Source organism: Mastomys coucha, unplaced genomic scaffold (assembly GCF_008632895.1).
Source record: "Mastomys coucha isolate ucsf_1 unplaced genomic scaffold, UCSF_Mcou_1 pScaffold22, whole genome shotgun sequence".
In the NCBI taxonomy this organism is placed as follows: Eukaryota; Metazoa; Chordata; class Mammalia; order Rodentia; family Muridae; genus Mastomys; species Mastomys coucha.
The window spans coordinates 84,822,517-84,837,232 of NW_022196905.1; the positions used below are offsets into that span (position 1 = coordinate 84,822,517).

General features: G+C 43.6%; 1 protein-coding gene across 1 annotated transcript in view; it reads left to right on the forward strand.

The window, feature by feature from the left end:
- Nucleotides 1-10,194, forward strand: part of Fam47e (family with sequence similarity 47 member E) — a 42,312-nt gene extending 32,118 nt beyond the window's left edge. Inside the window, exons 7-9 of the mRNA XM_031342110.1 lie at nucleotides 3,157-3,312; nucleotides 5,790-5,867; nucleotides 9,984-10,194. Of these exons, the coding sequence (XP_031197970.1) occupies nucleotides 3,157-3,312; nucleotides 5,790-5,867; nucleotides 9,984-10,073 (324 nt within the window). The 3' untranslated portion in view covers nucleotides 10,074-10,194. The remainder of the gene's footprint in view (nucleotides 1-3,156; nucleotides 3,313-5,789; nucleotides 5,868-9,983) is intronic.
- The last annotated feature ends 4,522 nt before the right edge of the window (nucleotides 10,195-14,716 follow it).

Here is a 14,716-nt window from a genome sequence, read left to right on the forward strand (position 1 = left end):
CTCCTCCTCCTCCTCCTCCTCCTTCTTCTGGGGCATTTGGTGGAGATTATTGTATCCTTATTTCCCATCCTTCCTAGCACCATGTATCCTTATCTCTCCATTTTCACTCTGCCTGCCAATTCATCCATCTACTCATTTATTCATTGAACAAACATTTCTGAACATCGATGTGTGCAAATGTGTGTATTGCTAGCAAATGACAGCAAACTGAAGTCTTTACCAGGGTGTCCTCTGACAAGACTGCAATGCCCGTGGACTGCTACAGGGTGCAGAGATGAACCACTCTGGAGACAGTTTTAGGAAACACTATCTACTATTGCACGTGGGAACCACTTGTATGGTGGAAGCCTATCGATTGTCATCGGTTAGCACATTATCCTGGGTTGGGTAGCAAATACTTGTACTACCAGGGTCTCTATGTAGAAGAAACACATTAAAGGAAAAGTGGAAAGTACAGACCCATCTGCGGGCCATCTATCGGCTACACAACTTCAGAATTCAACGTTCTGACTTCTGAGGCATGGCGCGCCACACTGATTTAGAAGTGCAGTGTACAGAGTAGGCCGGCTGCCAGGTCATGCCTGCATTTTTCTCCTACAGAGGGCTACTTCCTACATTCAGACTTACAGTCTATTGAAGTCAACAGGCAAATGATTAACTGCCACAGAATGACGTCTTGTGTGTACACATGTGAGAAGAAATCAAATACAAATAGTATATAATAATATAATAGTATAATAATATCCAACAAATACAGGGTATGGGCAGTTTCAATAAAGGCTTCAGAGAAGAGAACTTGCTTGGGCCGAGTCATGGAAGATCGCCAGTAAATGACCGACTTCTGCTCTTTGCTTGGGCTCCCATTCTTCCCCCACTCTTTTACCCCATTTTCTGCTTCCCTACTTTTAGTTAAGTGTTTTTTAGCTTTTGGAGATTTTGCAACTTCTGCCTCTTCCCAAGGATATTTAGCAATGTTTGCAGGCAGCATCTTGGGTTGTCCTACCTCAGCAGATACCATTAGCATCTCATAGATAGAGACCAGGAACACTGATAGATGTCCTTCCGTGAGGAGGTCAGTAACCTCTCGTCAGCGGAGAGAGGGCAAACCCCAAATGTCAACAGTGGCAAGGTGAAGAAACAGCACTGTAATTCAGCAAATATTTATAGAATACCTGCTGTATTCTTAGTGTCCTAAATGCTAGGGAGACAGAGTAGAGCTTGCATTCCAGAGGGTACAAAGAGATGCAGAGAGACAACGAAATATACACAGCACACAAGACAGTGGCCAGCGCTGCTAAGAAACACGAGGCAAAGAAAGAAGGGAGTTTGTGTTGTGAGAGGGTTGCAAGCTTGAGATTGGGTGCGGAGGAAGATGCCTCCAGAAACAGCATAAATTACATATGGGAAGGAAGCCCATGAGGCATCAATGCAAGTATGAAACATTCTGGAGTTAAACAGCCTGTCCAAAACATCAAATATGGAAGCTGGGGAGGGGGGCGCAGTGTCTCCTGGCGTTGGACTCAGCACACTCTTCCAAGTATCCTGGCTTTCTGTCCCACTTTCTAGTACATAGTTTATATACAGACAAGAGGAGTGGAGAGGTGGCTCAGATGTCAAGAAAGCTCACTGCTCTTCCAGAGGACCTGAGTTTGGTTCCCAGCACCTATGTCAGGTAGCTCACAAGTGCATGTAACTCTATTTCTAGGAAAACTGATGTCCTCTTCTGGCCCCCTCCAAACCAGTAGTCCTGTGCACAAACCTATCTACACACACATACACACACACACACACACACACACACACACACACACACAATTTAAAACAAATCTATCTATCTCTATCTGTCTGTCTGTCTGTCTGTCTGTCTATCTATCTATCTACCTATCTATCTATCTATCGGCCTAGAGAAATGGCTCAGTGGTTAAAAGCACTTGTGGCTCTTGCACAGGACCTGGGTTTAGCTCCCAGCACCCACATGGTAAGTGACTCACAACTGTCTGTAATTCTAGCTCCAGGGATCTAACACTGACTTCTGACCTCTGTAGGCATGAGGTACACATGTGATCCCTACATGCATCTAGGCAAACACTCACACAAGTAAAAGAAAAAAAATCTTTAAAAAAAAAAAAGTGTGCTGAGTGGTGGTGCCAAACAAACCTTAATCCCTAGCACTTGGGAGGCAGAGGCAGGCAGATCTCTGAGTTCGAGGCCAGCCTGTCTACAGAGTGAGTTCCAGGACAGCCAGAACTACACAGAAAAACCCTGCCTTCCAAAACCCAAAATAAATAAATAAATAAATAAGTAATATGAATAAAAAATAAATGTGTGAAGGACCAAGACAGAATTGTGACTTCATGTCTCCGTGTTCTACCCATGAGTTAGGTTTGTGATAAAGCCACATGCAGCCTTGTATTCGCAGCTTCTGGTTATGAACCAGCTTGAAGTTCTCCTTATTGCACAACTATGGAAATAGCAGAAAAGAGAGTGAGACCTGCTCTTCCTTCATATTTTCTCTCTCCATTAAAGGGGCAGAAGGTTAGGGGCTAGAAAACAGTTTGATCAAAGATAGTTCAGTGCTCCTGAGGCTTAGTATAGTGCTCCCAAGGCTGACCATAGTGCTCCCGAGGCTGGGTATAGTGCTGGTCTTAGTGGGTTAACAATATTAACTAAACTATTAACTTAATAGTTTGGCTCACCAAGTCTTGAAAATCATCACTCTTGGATGAAATATGTGATTTTTACCTCATCTCTACCTGCTTTGCATATGTTATCTCCTATAATCCTCTTCTGCCCGGATACTCTTACAGGATTAAAAACCTGCTATCTCTACTTCACTGATAAATAATTGAAGTGGTGTGCCCAGGGACTTACAGCTACTGACAGAACAAATACTGAATTCAAGCCTTGGTCTGTGTACATCCAATGCCCATGTTCCTAGGCATGACCCGGTTTTCCTAATTATGAAAGTTTCATGCTTTTATAAAAACCCAAAGCACACTGAAGCTTTGTAAAAACACTTTGGCAAGAACTACCTGTAAATTCTAAATCACAGTACACCTTTCATAACACGAGCCTTAGATTATTGAAATGACCAACTGACTAATAAATAAGTAAGCTACATCAACGACAGCCCTGGCATTATGTTACTTGCTCTAGAATCCTCAGAAGCCGAAGCCAGTGAAGATGAGGTATGGAGCCTGGTATCTGAACACCAATCTGTGGAAGAGGCAAAGAGCAGATGAACCTTTGGTCGACCCCATGGTCTCACACAAAGCTCAAGAATTGAACTTTAAAAAGCAGCTTCAGGAACAGGTGAGTACACACGCCGAGATCCGATTGTCTGAACAGACGATGGATAATGGCTGGGCAAGGAGGTTCCCCCAAAGTCTCAGGCCGTGCATGTTCAATTCAGCAACGAGAGAGGTAAGATGTGTTATAGAGAACATGTAATAAGCAAGACTTGAATTCTGGCTGGGCAGTGGTGGTGGTGTACGCCTTTAATCCCAGCACTTGGGAGGCAGAGACAGGCAGATTGCTGAGTTCAAGGCCAGCCTGGTCTACAGAGTGAGTTCCAGGACAGCCAGGGCTACACAGAGAAACCCTGTCTCAAGGAACCAACCAAACAAACAAACAAACAAAGACTTGTATTCTGGCTTCATGGTAAACACAGTACCTCTAAAGACAGGACGCCACTCCTACTATTTTGTGTTTGAGGCATGGTCCTAGGACTTCATACAGAGACCAGGCTGGCCTCATACTCACAGAGATCCTCCTGCCTCCGGAATGGTGGGATTAAAGGTATGCACCTCCACCCAGCCCACAACTACCATCTTGAATAAAGTGTTCTATGAGTAAATGGTTAAGGGCGGGTGAGGAGCGAGGCCCACCACAGTGTTCCGAATTGTTGTGATGTTGTGAAATTTCAGGAGACTAACTGTGGGATTTGTTTCCTAGCAGCACAAGATGGCTGTCAAAGAATTCAGAGCTGAACCTGGGAAGTTTCATTAGTAGTATTTAGTTGCCACAGATTCTCCATAAGAGAAGGGTCAAAAGTTAAATGACCCAGCAGCTAATCCACACCACCAAGATGTGGCCCTGCTCAAGTGGAGATAAGCTGTGTGCATGCCTGTCTCTTGTGTCCACACATCTGCTGGAGCAAAGGTCATCACCACTGCTCTGAAAACAGGCAGGTGTTGACACATGCTTCGCAGGACTCTGATGAGCTCATTGGTGGACCTCTTCCCTTTTCCAGCAAGCCAGAGTGTGTCTGGATACTTGTGGGGAAGTAAAACCATGTGTGGATATAGCCAATGCTTCTTTAGTAATTGTCTACTCAGCTGACTGGAAAGGTCATTTTTCTCTTCCCAGTGCTGGGTATGAAAGACTGTTTTTAGGAATTGAGTATGCCACATCTCTATAAGTACAGCATGCTTGAATACGTTCCAAAGTAAATAATCCTTAGTAGAATTTCTGAGTGCATGGTTTCAGAATGTCTACATTTATGTGAATTTAACTCATAACATAATATTTTATTTTGACAAGAGCTATTTATGGTGTCTGTCAGAGTGCTTATAGTCAGCCAAAGAAGAAGTTGTATCTTTTCTTTCATTGGATGTTATGGTTGATATAACTATGGCAGGAAGCATTATTCACTAGGAGATGTAGACATAGGGGGCAGGCAAGTCAATAGGGTTGTTCTACAGCAGTTTTTGTGGAGTCCTAGCCTTGCGTACATAGTTGAAGCTGGCCTCGCACTCAAGATCCTCTTGCCTCACCCTCCCAAGGGTCAAGATCATAGGCATGCTCTGCCATGCACAGCCTACAATGCTGTTGGCAAACCACACTTTCATAATGGCCAAGGAAGAAGTTAGCTTCTGCACTGACAGTGCCCCTGTGAGCTACCATGACAGTCTCACCAAGAACTCAAGGATCCTCACTGTCCTTGACTGATGGGCTTTGGAAGGGGAAATGACCTTAAAGAGTTGAACTGCGGTATGCAAATTTCTACATCCTCCTTTTGAGTTCAAATAAATGTAAAGAAAACTCCAAGTGTTGTTGACTATTCAGAAGAGTTGGGACTGAAACAAGTTTTCATTGGTGTGCCTTTTGTAACTAAGTTCTATAAATTGTAGGGCTGGTGAGATGGCTCACTTGCTTCCCTCATTAAGAAATATTTTTTTAGGGACTGGCAAGATGGCTCAGCAGGTAAGAGCATTGACTGCTCCTCCGAAGGTCCTGAGTTCAAATCCCAGCAACCACATGGTGGCTCACAACCACCTGTAATGAGATCTGATGCCCTCTTCTGGTGCGTCTGAAGACAGTTACAATGTACTTATGTATAATAATAAATAAATCTTTGGACCTGAGTGAGCGAGGTTGACCGGAGCAAGCAGAGGTCCTAAAAATTCATTTCCCAACAGTCACATGAAGGCTCACAACCACTGTACAGCTACTGTGTACTCATATACATAAAATAAATAAACAAATCTTAAAAGAAAAATTTAAAAATTTTTATTTTTAAAAAAATAAAAATTAGAACCTATAAGTCACGGCTATATTGTATCAAATAAATTAGTTTTTAGACAGCCCAAGTAAGAAGTTTGACTTGTTGCTTATCCTTCATACAAGGATAAAGGGATTTAAAAAAGCAAGAGAATAAAATCAGAAGTCTTTGGAAGCTCTAATAACAGTAGTTTGGAATTGCTAAACCCCACAGTGAGAGGGAAGCTCTCCCAGTGAGGAGCTTCATGGACGTTTCTCACCGCGTTTTTCATGGGCTCCTCTTTTAGGAGGAACTGCTTGCAGGCCTTTGCGGGACAGCAGCCTTTAAGGACTTCGTTCTAAGCAGGGGCTACAGGATGCCCAGGGTGAGTTATTTTGCAGAACCCTGCCTGAGAGCTTTGAAGAAAACAGTTGTGGGTGAGATGTGCCCTAGCATAATGAGAATAGTCCCCTCTGTGGCATCCACCAAGCCTCGGGAAGGGATGGGTCAAATAAAAACTCAGCGTTGCTTTCCAGATGGGGCCCTTTGATTAGTGAATGCCACTACAGAGGCGCCATCTTCCTGCTGCTTTCAAGTCTACTATCCTTGGGACCGGGACCGGAAGGAAGAGAAGGGAGTCGAGGTGTGGCGCTTGCACAGCCTGCTACTAGACAGTATGCCCTAGGGAACTCCGTAGGGCTCCAGGGCTTTCAGGTCTAAGAACGCAGTTACAAGGCTTGAATCAGCATGAAATAGAGTGGGCACTTAAATCGTATCCTGCAGTGTGAGCTCTGTCCAAACAGAAACACAGTAAGAATTTCTGTTTGGGGGTCTCCCAGCTTCTATCCTGCTCTCTCCCTGATCTAGGTTTGCCCTGTGTTGTGGAAAGGGTGTGCCAGCCTTCTTCCAGACAGCGCAAAGATCATAGCAGGAGATCAGCTGAGCAGACCACAGCAAGCGAAAGAGTTAAATTTGAGACTTGTGCTGGCTAATGAAAAAATTGCAGGTTTGAGAAAAACACAGTGGACCAAGGTCGAATATGTCCTAATAAGCCTGGATAAAAATAAGCAAGCTGTTAAGACATTCTGAGAACTAACAGGCCAAAAAGATATAGAAGAGAAAACATGCAAGGACATGTCTGGGCAGACACTGAGTAGTGGGCCATCTGGTCCTCTTAGATATGGTTTAAGGTCAGATGCTCTGTTGACTCAGATTAACACCAACCTTAGGAATTTTCCACTCTGTTCTACATGTACTAATTAATATTTGAACTAGCCAATCATGTATAGCCACACTGATTCCTTTGTTCCCCTAGACCTTTTTCCTATATAAATCCCTAACCCCTGAGCCTCGTGTTCGATCCCACTATCTCCTGCATGAGATAGGTGTGGTGTCAGCCCGGAGTGCTCCGAAATTAAACTGCCTCTTGTGATTACATCAAGACGGCCTCTCGTGAATCCTTGGGTGCACGTCCTCCCGAGATTTGAGTGGGGGTCTCCCCACAGGGGTCTTTCACAAGTTGTGCATCCAGACAGCAGGACCCTAGGCATATGACAGCAAAGTTCTAGCTAATGACAGGCTGTGCGTGTGTCCACCACTGTGTCCCTCAGGTTCCTCAGAGGCCAGAGTAGCCAAAGTACTCAGATGTTAGAAGTGGGACACTTAATCCATCTATCCTTCTCTCCCCTCCCTTCTCTATCTTTTTTTTAAATGGTTGTTGTTTTGAGGTAGAATCTTCTTGGATAGCCCAAGCCAGCCCCAAACTTGTTATGTACCTAAGGCTGCCCCTAATTCAGATTTCTCCGATCTGCCATCCAAGTACCAGACTTAGAGGTATATGCCACCACAGCTGGCTTGGAATCTAGATCTAAGAGTGGCTTATATTTAATGTCGAAAAATGAATATATTGAGCATGCTCAGAAACAGTCTGCCTATAGGCACGTTTAAAGAGTGAGGAGAGATTTTGTGTTAAAACACTCCATCATAGATTTCTTTTTTAAAAAAGATTTATTTATTATTATATCTAAGTACACTGTAGCTGTCTTCAGATGCACCAGAAGATCTCATTATGGATGGTTATGAGCCACCATGTGGTTGCTGGGATTTAGAACTCAGGAACTTTGGAAGAGCAGTCAGTGCTCTTAACTGCTGAGCCATCTCTCCAGACCCTCCATCATAGATTTCAATGGAGTTTATTCTTTAGCTCTGAGCATCAGTGATAGGCTCCCTAAATATATTTACTTTATACTCTCTATATAGTCTATCATACTGGGTTTGACATAGGTACAGTAGCTACTTGATCTTCATATAAAGTCCACTTAAGTGTACTTATATATTTTTATATACAGTATTTAGCTGTGATTAATATTTTATATTGTATATTATATACTTTTTTGTATATTATATAAGTAATATATGCACACCTATATTTCTTTTGCTTTTTTTTAAAAGTGACCTCGAACTTCTGATTGTTCTGTTTCCATCTCTTAAGTGCTGAGGTTATAGGCATGTGATACTGTGACTGTTATTTTGTAAAAATAATACATATACATATGATGTTATTTATATATATCATATATAAAATGCTGTTATGTGCCAGGAGCCATGCCCTTCCTTAACCATGGCCTTGTGGAAAATTACTAACTTACACATACAGAGAACATGTGTAGTCTAACAGTAAGAATATTTGTGGGTATGAGGGACACTGGACATCGGTTCCAGGAACTGAAGATTGCCACGAGGCCTCCCTTGCCCGGGCTCTTCCCCACTCCCTAGCCCCAGGCTCATCCCCACTCCCTTGCCCCGGGCTCATCCCCACTCTCTTGCCCCGGGCTTTTCCCCCCATCCCTTGTTCCCGGATCTTCCCCCTCCCTTGAAGCTTTTTCCTGCTTGTGCTTATCTTGCCATCCCTGAAGTAAAGTTTTCTGGAGCTTGATCAGTCTTGCTCTCATTCTTCATGTCTCTTGTCTCTCTTAGTCTCTCTTTCCCCTGCCGTAGGTCCCTGTTGGGGGCAGTTACACACACACATATACATATATACATACATATATACATACATATACATGTGTGTGTGTGTGTGTGTGTGCATTAGTGTGGCCCTCTGAGGTCAGAGGAAGGCATCAAATATATCTGTCACTCTGTTTATTCTCTTACTCACCTTGACATTCCCCATTTTGTCTAGGCTAGACTGGGATTCACCTATCCCCATTGTCCCCCTCCTCAATGCTAGAGTTACTGGCATGACTGGGCCTTCTTGACTTTTTCTGTATGTGCCAGGGACTCAGTATCAGATTTGTATTCAGCAAACATTCTTACCCACTGAGCTACCTTCCCAGACTTGGGTCATATATGTCTACCGTAATATTTATACTGTCCTGGCTTCCCTCTTCCATTCAGTGGCCAAGCCAGCTCAGTCAGTCAACAGGTCTCTGGGAGGGAGTGAGGATTAAAAAATGGAGAGACAGCACTATAACACAACCCCAGCCAGTGCGGAGGCACCTTTATTTCTTTCCCATTCTAAGCACATGCAAAGAACGAGGTCTGTTCTAGGTCAAGGAACAAACAAAGCATAAACAAAACAGTCAAGGAATAAACATGGCAATAAACAAAGTCCCCCTTACTTCAGGGACTTATCAAGATGATAAGCCTACTTCCTTGTCCTAGCCCAAGGTTAAATTCTTGCCAATATCTCTGAAGTGGCACCAGGAGCTCTCCACAATTCAGGTTTGTCCTTGCTGCTGTAATTCATTCTGCAAAACATATCTGTATATATGTATGTATTTACATACTGTCACTTAAATATATATGTGAACATTCATTCTTTCTAACCCATAATGTATCTGTAGTCTCTATATATATGCATTCCCATCAGTCACAGAGGAGCATATTCTTGTGTGGATACCCCAGTGTCTGTACACTGTCCACAGTGACCTAGATCGATCTCAGGCCTTTAACAGCATCAGCCTTTGCTGAGCTGGGCTGGCCCAAGCTGGGGCACAGGCTGAGGATGAATTCAGTCTGAGTATTGACTTATTTTTTTAAGATTTATTTATTTATTTTATGTACATGAGCACACACTGTAGCTGTACAGATGGTTGTGAGCCTACACCTGGTTGTTGGGAATTGACTTTTTTAGGACCTCTGCTAGCTCTGGTCAGTCCTGCATGCTCAGTCCCCTGCTTGCTCCAGCCCAAAGATTTGTTTATTACTATAAATAAGTACACTGTAGCTGTCTTCAGACACACCAGAAGAGGGCGTCAGATCTCATTATGGGTGGTTGCTGGGATTTGAACTCAGGACCTTTGGCGCTCTTACCCACTGAGCCATCTCACCAGCCCAAGTCTGAGTATTTTTGATACTGAACAACTGCTTCTCACTCAAGTTATCCACTTAAAAGGTCAAGCCTAAGGAATCTGCCAGAATGAAGTGTTTATTGTAGCAGGAGGGCTGTATAGTTTTTATTTGGCATTCTAATGAGGAGACTCTTCCCCCCCCCCCGTAGGAGAAAAGTACATCGGAAAATATTAAGACTCCTAAAAAACTCACGCAAACAGAGAGGAATCCTGGGAGAAGACGAGTCAGCTTTTACTGACAGCATACTTGGATACTGCTCCATTATCTTAATTATTAAGTAGAGTGTGGCAGTGCCCTCTGCCGAAGCTTCAACCTGGAAGCATCCATAAATATAAAACCCAACACAAATGTCTTTTAAAACAGCTTTCTAAATGTTTTAGTTTTTTTTTTTTTTTGTATTATTTTTAGTTGTGTATAGCTGTGAATGTCTGCACATGGGTATGTGCACAGAAGTCTAGAAGCCCTCAGAGGCCAGAAGTGCGGAATTCCCTGGAGCTGCAGTTACAGAGGGTTGTGAGCCACCATGTGGGTGCTGGGAATTGAGCCCTGGTCCTCTGGAAGAGCACCTGGAGAGCTCTCTCAATGGCTGGTCCATCTCTCCAGCCTCTACTGACCAATGTTTTGTTTGCTTGTCTGTTTGGTGTGAGGGTTTGGCCTTCTTCAGGGAGAGTCCTGCTATGTAGCCCAGGCTGACCTTTAATTAGTCATCCCCCTGTGTTGGCCTCTCAGGGGTTAGAGTTGCAGCTCTGAACCAACATGCCTGGTGCACAAAAGAATATATTTTGTATATTTACCAACTATGGGCTCAATATTCATGTGTAGTCCTCTCATGCTTTTGTGTTATGAAAATGCCATAATTGTATTAATTCCTTGTAAAAATAAAGTCATAGGTAAAATCACAATTACCTTTTTGTTAGTACTTTGAGTGAGAACCTGACACAGAATGAGTGCCTCTTTTCTTTCTTTATAGTATTAGTATTATTTCCTTTCATCAAGTTAAACTAACTGAGGTGTTTCTCTCCTCAGTCTTGCTAATAAATGTGTACTTACAGAGGAAGGTCATAAGTCAAAAAGTCTAAAGGAAAATTAAGGTAACATGCTTCCTAACTTTTTAAAGATTAAAAAATTGTGTGTGTGTGTGTGTATGTGTGTGTGTGTGTGTGTGTGTGTGTGTGTGTACATGCATGTGGGTACCCACAGAGGGCAGAGGAGTATATTGGATCCCCTGGAGCTGGAGTTACAGGCAGTTGTGTATTGTGTTATGTGAGTGATGGGATGGGAACCAATCTTAGGATCTTAGAATCTTAGAATCACACTTTTTCTGCAAGAGGAAGTGTTCTGAGACCTGAGCCATCTCTCTAATATCTACAATTATATATGTATATATTTATATATATATATATATTTGGGACAGGGGGTGGGGTTGGAGAGCTGGATCAGTGGTTAAGAGCCCTGGCTCTTCCAGACAGCTAGGGTTCGTTCAGTTCCCAGCATCCACATGATAACTCACTATGTTCTGTAGTTCCACTTTCAGGGAACCAGACACTCTGTACTGGTATTGAAAGACCCCTCAAGAGAGGATACCTTCACTCTAGTCTTGGGATTACAAGTCTAGTCTCCACGAAACTCACAAGAGACTGATCTTGCTGCAAACACACAAGGTTTATTCGGGAAACCAGTGCACTGGGGCCAAGCTCGGGCAGGGGCTGAGGAGTTCGACCCCAAGCTCAAGAAGCGTAGGGTATTTAAAGGAAAAAATCACAAACCAGGGGGAGTGAGGGGAATTCCAACCCAAGTTATTCAGTCAGTTAGAGAGGGGAACATATTCATTTTAGGAATGTAATCTTCATCTACTGGTTGGCAGGGTGGAGAGCCTCGTGAACCAGTTGACCTTCCTTCCTAGTTCTGCCTTCACTGTGGCTCAGCCAGGAGGGGCAGGTCTCGGTAGCCAGAGCCCTGAAGCTCTGAGTTAGCCAAGTTCCTGGAGCCCAGAGCTCTGAATCTGCTGACCTGCATTCTTAGTTCTGCTCAGTCTGCTAGGGGGTCATAAAAAACTTTTTTTTTTATATTTTTCATACTTTTCAGTGTCTGTGGGCACCAAGCATACATGTGGTATACAGACATGTATGCAGACTGTACAAGTGTAAATAAATATTTAAATTAAAATAATTCTAGAAACCAAAACAATCATTTTTGTGTACATGCTTACGGTCATACATGTGTGCATGTGGAAGGAGTATATAGGGAGGTCAAAGGTCAATCTTGGGTAGTGTTCCATATGAATCATCCATTTTTATTTTTATTTTTTTTGAGGCAGAGTCTCTCTACTTTGTTAATTCAGTGAGGCTGGCCAGCTGGTGAGTTCACTGCCTGCTTTCCCCCTCCAACACTGGGATCACAAGCCACGCTAGCATGGGTTTCTACAAAGGTGCAAGGAATCAAATGTGGGTCCTCACACCTACTCAGCAAACATTTGCCTGTCCACGGGTCCTCTCACTCTCATCTCAACTGTCTTCCATGGTAACACACCCGTAGGGAAAAGGTTTTGGGAAATGTTGTGTGTACCTGACATGGCAGGGAAGAAAATGTGTAACAACTCAGTGGTGTTCATTTCTACACCTGGTGAGGAGGCATAATTTCTAAACAGTTTTCCTCATCCATTTCCCGTTCCAATTCCCTTATCCATTTCCCATTCCAATTCCCTCATCCATTTTCCGTTCCACGTGCTTGTTCTTTTTAGCCAACCATTTGGCTGATGGGATCATTTGGTCAATAGAATGGTCCAAACGTTTATGCACAGAGGTCGGAGCTTTAGAGATCCCCATACTGGGGTTTGTACTACAAGACATGGTGGAACTCCAAGGGCCCTTCTGCTCTCTTGCCAATCGTTTTCCTCATTAGCGAAGTCTCCTCATTCTGACACCAGAGTGTTCTTTTCAGTCCTGTTGTTGTTGTTTTGAGACAGGGTTTCTCTGTGTAGCCCTGGCTGTCCTAGAACTCGCTCTATAGACCACACTGGCCTCAAACTCATAGATCTGCCTGCCTCTGTCTCCCCAGTGCTGGGATTAAAGGCGTGCGCCCCCACTACTCAGATCTTTCCAGTTCCTCGAGAGCATGAGGAGGCTTCACTGAAACAACTGGTGGCGATTGCTGCTAAGTCATCCAAATATTGCTGTTTTCTGCTGATGGGGACTTTTCACAAGTTTTTATACCCATAGCTCAGTCCCGGGGCTAAGAACAGTTCTGGTGGTCATTCACGAGGTATTTCTCCTGATGTCAGCCCTTATACTCAGACCTGCATACTCAGAGTACAGGAGAAAGAGGGGGTGTTGGCTCAGGGTAGAAAGTCATTGCTCAGTGTCTGTGTGACACTGGTTCCAGGATTCTCTGAAATCTGCTGGTGCTCAAGTTCCTTACACAAATAATAAAGTGCCTGCTTGTGATCTACACATGCCCCACCCTGCACTTGGAGTCATAGCTACATTACATTCAATACCTAGCACAATGCCAATTAAGGCTGTTATTATGCTGTGCTGTTTCGGGAGTGATGAGAAGAAACAGCTGTCTGACAGTGGTCAGTAAGGACAAGTAAGTACTTGTTTGAATATTTTCAACTCTGTTTAACTGTGAGGGTGCAGAACACACAGGTACAGGGTGGACAATGGCGCTGCACTTCAAACACATTGCCTCCCAAGTGGAGCTTGGGGTCTGGAATACAACTTCTATGTGCATCTTGTAGTGTAGGCAATTGCCTTCTCACTTTTGCTATAACAATGGCTTCTGCACTTTGCATGGTAGCTCGTGCCTATAATCCTAGCACTCCAGAGGCTGGGGCAGGAGTCGCAGGATTTTAGGCCAGTGTGGTCTATTCTGTTCTGAATTACCGAGCGATGATGATGATGATGATGATGATGATCAAATAGGTTTCTCAATGAGAGCCAGCATGGAGTGAAAAACCATAGTGGTGAATAAGCATTCAGTAAGCCTATAAATGCTGATTGATGTGGGTGGATATCTGTTAAGCAAGGTCAGCAAATCTAAGGCCAGAACAACCTTCTAGAAAAAAGACTCCTTCAGTCTATGCCACCATGACCCCTTCAAGTGTTCATGGTTGTATTTAATCAAACAGGGTAGAAAAGGTCACATGGGGAAGGAATGGGGGACACTTTACAGAAGGCTTTAACAGAGTTTTACAAGAGGTTAAGTCACGGATCCCAACTGACCCCAAGTGGCACAGAAAACAGACAGTACTGCAGAGATCATTGTTTATCAAGCAGTATCCAAATGTTGACTTCGAGATTTATGGTGGATGTTCATTTCATAAGTTGGCTAACAACTCCCCTTCTTGCTGTTTTCAGCAAGTGACACTCCTGCAAACACACATGCATTGCCAAGTGAGGGGCGTCGAAGCACACACAGGACTGTATGCATTGGGTGGTAAGCAGACTACCTGGAAGTCCAAGGCAAGTAAGGCAGGTTGTAATATTGCTCTCTTAAAAGCAGCTTAAACAAACAGGCCAAGCACACAGTAGGACTGCCTTGAGAGACTTCAAGGTGCATTCTTAACTCCAGATGAGAGGCTCAGCAAAAATTCCAGTCTCTTAGAACATTAGACATGCTTTTACGGCAATGAATTGCCTCAGCTCGGGATCTGAAGGCTGGGAAGCACAAGATCCTGTGTTCATATCTCATGAAGTCCTCAGTAGTTAGAACTGGGCAGAATCCCAAGATGGCATAGTGCCATGGAACCATTGGGTTAGGACCTCAATTTTATGGTTTCATTTAACTCTCAAATGTCCTGCCTCTGAATTCCAGCCTAATTGTATTTCTAAAACCTTACAACAAATCTCTGATTTAAGAATAAGTCTTTTAATCCTAGCA